At 39.5% G+C, this 7,958-nt stretch overlaps 1 protein-coding gene across 2 annotated transcripts in view; it reads right to left on the bottom strand.

The window, feature by feature from the left end:
• The window catches only part of TRA2B (transformer 2 beta homolog (Drosophila)), a 14,689-nt gene extending 7,036 nt beyond the window's left edge, over positions 1-7,653 (bottom strand). For both annotated transcript variants that reach the window (XM_009706638.1, XM_009706639.1), the window contains exons 1-4: positions 6,993-7,653; positions 2,753-2,915; positions 1,701-1,889; positions 269-384 (exon numbers count right to left, since the gene is read on the bottom strand). In XM_009706638.1, the coding sequence (XP_009704940.1) occupies positions 269-384; positions 1,701-1,889; positions 2,753-2,785 (338 nt within the window). In that variant the 5' untranslated portion in view covers positions 2,786-2,915; positions 6,993-7,653. The remainder of the gene's footprint in view (positions 1-268; positions 385-1,700; positions 1,890-2,752; positions 2,916-6,992) is intronic.
• Positions 7,654-7,958: the final 305 nt, after the last annotated feature.

The following is a 7,958-nucleotide window of genomic DNA, read 5'->3' as shown; positions in this document are numbered from 1 at the left end:
CCCCCCCCCCCCCCCCCCCATAATTAGGCATCAACAGTGATTTTTTGTATTTCAGTTTCCAGTACTGAAACATCCACATAGTGTACAGCACACAAAAGCAAGGAAACAGCTTTCCGAACAGTGCATTAATGCAAAAGCTTGATAAAGTAGGAAAACGACACAGAATCAGGTCTCTTAGGGGGGATACAGAGCAGTTTTTAACAAAAACACATGACAACTAATCCTATCTCGTACTGGTTTGGAAAAAAAAGGCATACTGGTAACTTACTAAGTGGGTCTTCCCATATAGATTCCAGGAGTAGGTGTGTGAGGTCTTTTTGTTATGGAGAAGTCTACCCGGATCCTTCTTCCATCCAGCTCCATTCCATTGGCACGTTCCTTTGCCTAAAGGGAGTGATAAAAAACAATTAGCTCTATGTATGAACTTTATTACCAGCACAAGTTTCTAACCACTGCTTCAAATATTAAGAGAAGTCCTACAACAGCTCAGTTAGGATGCACGTTGAAGTTTCACTTATGCCTTATACATAACACCGAACATACACTGTAAGATATTCTAGGCCAGCTGGATACAAGCTTCAGTAACCACTTAAAACGTGACTTATATTGCATAAAAAGCCTGAAAAGAACATAATTTAACAATTGTTTCAGTACCTCTGTTTCTAACATGATTAAGAGGAAGCTCTGAACATGCTTATGTAGGGAGATGTAATTACTCCCAACACTCAACATGAAGCAAAGCATTTAGAAGTCAACAAAAGAGCACTGTTAAGTTTGGTGGTTTTTTTTTAATCTCCAATACATCCTTAACATAACCTTGAATATAGTAATATCCGAGTCATAAGTAAATCTGAAGTAAAAAACCCCAAATCATTGGGTTTTTTTCTGCCAAGTAGCAGGACCTACATCGAAAGCTCCAACCTAATATGGAAGCCTTCATGCCAAATTTGGCAAAGATGACACTAGAGACTTTAAGTAGTGGAATTTATGCAGAATGTAAGCCTAGTTACAGCCCATAAGCACACTACTCTCCAAGGGCTGGTCTGAGCGTAGAATTCTATACCCAGCAAGTATAGAATTCCCTGTTCAATCTGTAGCACTTGTAAGCACAAATTCGATAATTTGTTAGATGGTATTGATACTGTTTCAATTTACTGAATCCCTTAGGGTCTCCCATGGACATATGCAGGCACCAGGAAGTGACGTACAGCCTGGCCTTTTATTTTCAGAAAAGGCTGCCCCACCCACCCCACCCTGACCCCTTTCAGACTGAAGCACTAGAAGTCAGCAAAATGCACATTAGCGCTCCTCCAGAGAGCTCCGAAATGGCCGTCCGCTCTGAACATGCCTGTTATTAAATGTAAGATCACATGTGGAGTTAGGAAGCAACTCTCATCTCACAATTAAAACAGAGACCTTGTGTTTCTGTTTTCTTTTCCTTGTTGGCATAGTTTGCACTATGGCTAGCCTGAAGTTTGCTTTTGTGAATTACACAACAGCTCAGCCTGCACAGGGACCAGTATTCACGCCTCTCCACTCTCTCCTCCAGTACACAGTATATATCTTTTGAACTAAGACTCTGACATTTATTATGAGGTGCCAAGTATTCTTTAGACCCCAGGCTATATCCTGTTACAGATTATACATCCCAGCAACTGAGAACACAGTAAACGTGCCATATATTCTGCACCCCAACTTACTTCCTTAGCATCCTCAACATTTTCGAAGTACACAAATGCAAATCCTCTTGAACGCCGAGACTGCTGATCATACACAATGGAAACATCAGCAATTGGACCATACTTGGAGAAAACTTCTCTCAGGTCTCTTTCTGTGGTGTACAGACTCAGTCCAAACACGCCAAGACAACAATTTGGGTCAGGATTTGCCTAAGCAAAGGGACAGATAGATAGATATTAGAACAAAATTGCTTGTATTTGCAGTACAAAGTATTTTACAAGTTGTGACTGCCAGAGCTTCAAGACAAAACAAACAAAAAAAATACTGCCAAGATTCAGGCTGGGTTAACTTGCTAATAGACACTATTACAGTCAAACCTACAGATGCACAACCCTCCTTTCACAAAAATACTTTGCATTTCTCAGGGCACTGTACAAACTAGTGTTACAGCATGTAATACGTACTGTATTTAAAAAGTTTCCCCTCCAAAGCCTGGCTGACGACTGTTGAATGGGGAGAGAGATCTATACACACGCAGAGGCCTGGATCACATCTTCATCTGTGTTAGTTATCACTTTTTCCCCCTACTTTAGCATGAACTGTGCCACGCTCAGCCACCTGAGCCTGTAAAGCAGCTAAAAGCAAGCTGGTTTGCATGCTCATTTAATAAAGACACCATCAAAATAGCTTATAATTAAATGTTTTAGTTTCCCAGGCTTTCTAATCAAGAAAAGCACAAATGTTTCTCCCTCCTAATTCTAACCCCAATACTTTGCTGCACACATTCGCTTATTACAGCAGGTATAGTGACAACAGCCTGCACTGGTAGCACTTCTAAAGGTATCTGTTAAAAAACAGAGCAACAAACAAGACACCCCCATCCTGCAATCCTAAGCAAACTTATGCAGATCCACGGCTTATCAAAAGCCACATGACAGTTAACCTCATCAATATCTTTTAAATAGACCTGAGCGGGAAGCAGAATGTTTTTCTGGAACACCTCAATTAATTGAGTGATTTCAGGATGTATTCAGGTCTCTGTACGAGTCATCTACTTCTATAACAGACGTACCCTGTTTCCAATATGACGTCTGCGAGTAGACATGGGTGAATGGCTGTGACTGTGTCGTCGCCGATAATCCCGACTGTAAGACCTACTTCTAGATCTCCTATGAGAGCGGGAACGAGAGCGTGATCTTGTGTAGTGTCTACGGGAACTCCTCCTTGATCTAGATCTGAGGGGAACAAAAAAAAAAAAAAAAAAAGAAAAAAGAAAAAGGTACAGTGTTGGGTTTGTTTGGCTTTTTTAACTCTTCAAAAATACGTCAGATATTGACAAACAAAAAGCCCAAATAACCATTTTCCAAGAACCCGCAGTACCACATGATTCAGCTATAATCACTTTAGTCACTACCCTCAAGGACTGTGTGCTAAATCTTTACAATTAGATTACTGCAGATGCTCTCAGAGCATTTCTACTGCAGAACAGGAAGCTCAACTTCCATTTTACTTATCTTTTAATTCCCCAATAGCTTTTAACTTTGTCTAACAAGACTATCTTGGTTTGACATAGCACACGCTTAGAACATTCACAGCATGTACAGTAGCACTTAAGTAAAAATAGCTGGGGTGCTTTTCTTTTAAAGACTTCAACAGAAAAAGGGAACAGAAGTAAATATGACTTAAATAAAGCATGCACGATGGCAGAGGTGCACACTTCTGCTTATTCTAGCACTCAGAATAGCACTGCTTTCAGTGACACTGAAAAGCAAATACACTTTTTACACAGTGCATAATTACAAGCATGAAGTCTGGCAAATGCCCCTGAAAGGGAGCTTAAGACAAGTGAAGAAATTAAGCTGGAGTAGGCTTATTTACCTTCTGGTATTTCAACAGTTATTTAACATTCATGAACATTTACATGTTCACACTTCAAGTATATTTAGGCAAAGGTGCAACTGCTCATTATTTCAGCCCAGGCCTCAGAACAGTTCCAGAAATATTTTCCAAAAGCACTAGGTCTGTGGACATGATCCTTCTACTAAACCCTCAGCTCTCCCAACAGACAATCTTAGTTGAAAAGCTTGGCAGGCGCTTAAACGGGAATATTACACCTAAGCTTGGCCTGCTGATGGCAGTTACTGAATAATCTGCATTCCACACAACTACAAAGAAAATCGCTGCAAGGCTAAGAAGTGCAATAAACAGTTTAATATTCAAAGGCTCTTAGTCATGAAGCGTTCATCTTCAGACTCTGGTGTCTTAAACGTCCTTCCTCTAGTTTGTGGAAGCCAAGGTAATTAAGTACTGACTGAGACCATAAGCTCCCATCATTGCACAACCGTGTTTCACGGCAACACCACCACTTATGCTGGCATGAATGAAGCTCTTAAACTGAGCCCATTTTCACTCCTGAGCATTTAACAGCTTCTTCCACAGTCAGGATTTCTCACTAGGTAAGTGTCACCAGACAGTCAAACTGCATGATAGACACTCTGAACATTACAGGCCTCTTAAAAAGATTCCTTCAACCTCATCAGAAGCAAGCCAGCTAAGTTCTGTCTTTCTCAACTTGAAACATATATACATATCCAAGAGAAATTACTTCAGCATGTCCCATTACAACACTTCTAACTACATATTTAGAAAGAATAAATTCTTTTCGGCAACAGAAAGTTAAAAAAAAAAGAGAGAACTTCCCTGAGGCAGGGAAGACAGTAAAGACAGACAGAAATAATAAGTTCAACACATGCATACAGCCACATTTCAACCGGTGACAGGAAAAAAAAAACACCATGAAGGCAAACACAGAACTGACATTCAAGTAACAGAATACACCCATTACACTGAACAAGAGCTGAACACTTCTAAACCAGGCAATGCATTATGCAAGAGAACAAGACTTATTTTGAATAGGCACTGCTTACATTGCTGCCTTAAATGTCACACTGCCATTATTCTCCTTTGCTGCAAAGCTGCCGCAGCTGAAAATCCTATTCCTTTATTAAGAATTGTTTAGACTTCAGAGGGTCAACCAAAGATAACAAGCTTGCTACACTGCTGATGAAAACTTCAATAAAAGCAGATTTTTAAATCAAGTAGATCCACACCCCAACTGATAAAAATACGCCAGGACACAGATTTGCTCCCAAATCAGTTTAATTTATAAAGTTGGTAACTCAATAATACATTTGCAACAAACTACTGAGAAATATGAAAGTTCTCACAAGGTTATTTCTCTGGTGAGAGCCAGTTAGATGACCTGCTTGTGATCACATCCAAACCTGTCACAGCACTGAGAAGAGATACAAGTATGTTGGTTCTAAATATGTACCTTGTCACAATTCTGCCCAACTCTGCTAATGAATACACTCTTAACTCTGCAATATACTTCCAGTATTTCCAGCCATAGGCATTTTCAAGACAGCTGTTAAATGCTCAGGAAGCCACAGTAGTCACAAGCTTCTCCTTTTGTTCATCAAAAAGTAAAAAGTCAATTGCCAGGCTATTATTTAAAGGTTGATTTCTTGTACAAGTAAAAGATTTGCCAGGTCTCTCCTAAATTCCAGATCTTGTATTGGCTTCTTCCAGCATTTTATACAATTTGTGATTGCATTCTTGCACAGTATTATGGCTATTCTGCAAGGGAGAAACACGGTGCTTTAAAAAGCATGGAAGGCCTAGGGGTTATGGATTAAGGTGCAGAAGGACATGCTGGGCTGGGTCCTGACTTGTTATTTCAAAATTAAGAGGTTCCCCAAAGGTGTTTTGCAGTCTGCATCCTCTGAGGTTTTCAAAATCCAACTGGATAAAGCCCTGAGAACGCGGTCTGAGCCCAGAGCTCACTCTGCCTGGGGCAGGATTTTGGACTGGATCCTGAGCTGTCCTATGAATCTTGCACTACTAGCAATTCCAGAGGTCACTCCCATTTCATACTCTATAAAGTGGTAATACTCTACCAAGTATTTATTCATTTAATTTGACATGTTTGTTCTTGCACTACAGGGATGCCAAGTGCATGATTTGACACTTGCGACTGTGCCTGAAATACACAGAAAATCCCAAGCCCGTTCCTCTGTTGCCAAAATTTCCCCAAGTATTTTCATTCTCACAAAAGCCTTTCAAATTCATCACTTTGATCTTGCAAGGAGATCTAAACACAGTATTTGATAGTGTTTTCCACCATGGGTGATTGCTAATAGCACAGTATCTTCCAGCGTTGTCATCCTTCCTCCAATCTGACCCCCAGGTTTTGGCAAGCCTAATTCAGTGCTTATATACATAAAAAGTGTAATTGTGAACAGCTCAGCTGAAAACCCCACTGCTGAAACCCACAGGTTTTTTAACCTGAACGCTTACGAATGATTAAAGAAGCTATCAACACCTTCATTTCTGTAGTCAGCACTCAATTATCTAGACTCTTTAGAAAATAACAACATTCACCCATTTACAGGTTTTGTTGCCTCTCTATTCACTTATTAAATATGTACCTCTTACAAAACACACTTGGTAAAGCCAAAGTGGCTAGCACTGACATTTACAGTCTTAGTTCTAGACTATCAGCGTATTTTATGTCTCAGTTATGTCTGTTAACAGTTTTAAGAGGAACTCTGTCACCGCGCACAGCCTGTTTAGCAGATGAGCACGAGGATAGGTAATAGAGCACAAAAGGCACTTTTACAGTGTACATTTGCACTGCCATGTAACAAGTACAATAAGCAAGCTACTTTCTCCACAACTGTTTTTGAGAGCTTAGAAAGCTGTCTGATCTTCAAAGCTTTCCAGTCTGTTAATTTTCAGGTTAAATTAATATATATTTAAAAGGTCAGATAAATGTGAATTTCAACAGACATCTATCTCTACTGCTTCTTTTTCACAGAAGATCCTGTTAACTACTCCAGAAACATCACTGCTTCCAGTGAGAAAAATGTAACACATTAATGTGGCCTAAAAAGGACAGTCTGCCGATGCATCTATTTCTTTTAATGCACAGAAAAAAACACGTTCCTAATGCTTCACACTCAGAAACTAGCTGCTATTCTAAGACTTAAAGGCAGGCCACCTCCAAACTATCAGCAGAGATAGATACAAGGCTATGCAGCTGACTACCTCTTAGAAAAAGCTGCAAAAAGATCTAACTCGATAGTTTAGCTTTTCAAATCCTGAAGCCACACATGCCCCTTTGCATCCAATGTCCACAGATCACCAATTATCTCTGGAAACAGATTTGGGCTAAATTGGACTTCAGTTCACCGCTGACATAATCACCTGACTTGCGAAGAGGAGGAAGAGGTAAAAAGAAGTAAACTCACCTGGATTCAGACCTGGATCTAGATTTTGACCTGGAACGCCTGGAATCCTCCTTAGATCGAGATCTTGCAGGGGTGTGTCTCCCCGACTTGCCAGACCCATGAGCACTTCCGCTTCTGGAAGCAGAACGGGATTCCTGCACGCAGATATCGAAAGCCTAATTTGTACACAATTTCTCGTTTACCTAAGGTCTGTAAACAAGCTCCAGTGAAATAAATGGTAAAAATTCATATCTATGTGTCCGGGCAGTTGGCATTAGAACTGCCTAGATTTTTAAGTAGTTTTTTTTTTTTTTCCCTGGTAGACACTTCTTTACCCTGCATATACTTTTGCTATTAAACAGATAATGCATGCATGTTTAGCAAAATATACAGGGACACATAAACAGACTAGTAATTACTTAGCGTAGTGCTTTCAGATTCCAGATTACTTCTTATCTTAACTTCATTTTTATTCCTTTTCTTCATTCTTCCGTTTCAAATTCTGACTTCTTTCATCTTCCCCACTTCACACAAATTGCTCAATATTCTACAAGTGGGACTTCTGGTCTGATAATTAGCATGCATTCACTTTCTTTTTTTTCAAATTTCAGCTTCACTTATTCCTGAGCTTCAAATAATTCTCATTTATAAAACTTGTCAAATGGCGACTTCCGCATTTTCCTTCTTCAACATTAACCTTAATAGAAAAAGAACAGGATGAAGAATATTTAAAAACTCCAGGATAAAATCTAGTGCCAAAACTGAAACTAGAAAAAAAAATGTTTTGTGGACTTTTACTATATATGCAGTTCAAGAATGGAATCTACCAAATGCCCTACTATTTTATAAACAGATTCAGTCAATTCAGTTTAACTTAGTACTAAGTAACTGAATTCGCTATTTATGCCTATATTTAATAGCAAATGCACAGCGGATCAACTGAATATCTACCAATGAATTCTAGCATTAGGAAACTCGGAATACTTT

This window comes from Cariama cristata, unplaced genomic scaffold, assembly GCF_000690535.1.
Source record: "Cariama cristata isolate BGI_N322 unplaced genomic scaffold, ASM69053v1 scaffold19068, whole genome shotgun sequence".
In the NCBI taxonomy this organism is placed as follows: Eukaryota; Metazoa; Chordata; class Aves; order Cariamiformes; family Cariamidae; genus Cariama; species Cariama cristata.
Note: the sequence above shows the minus strand (reverse complement) of the source record. Positions and strands in the feature narration are given on the sequence as shown.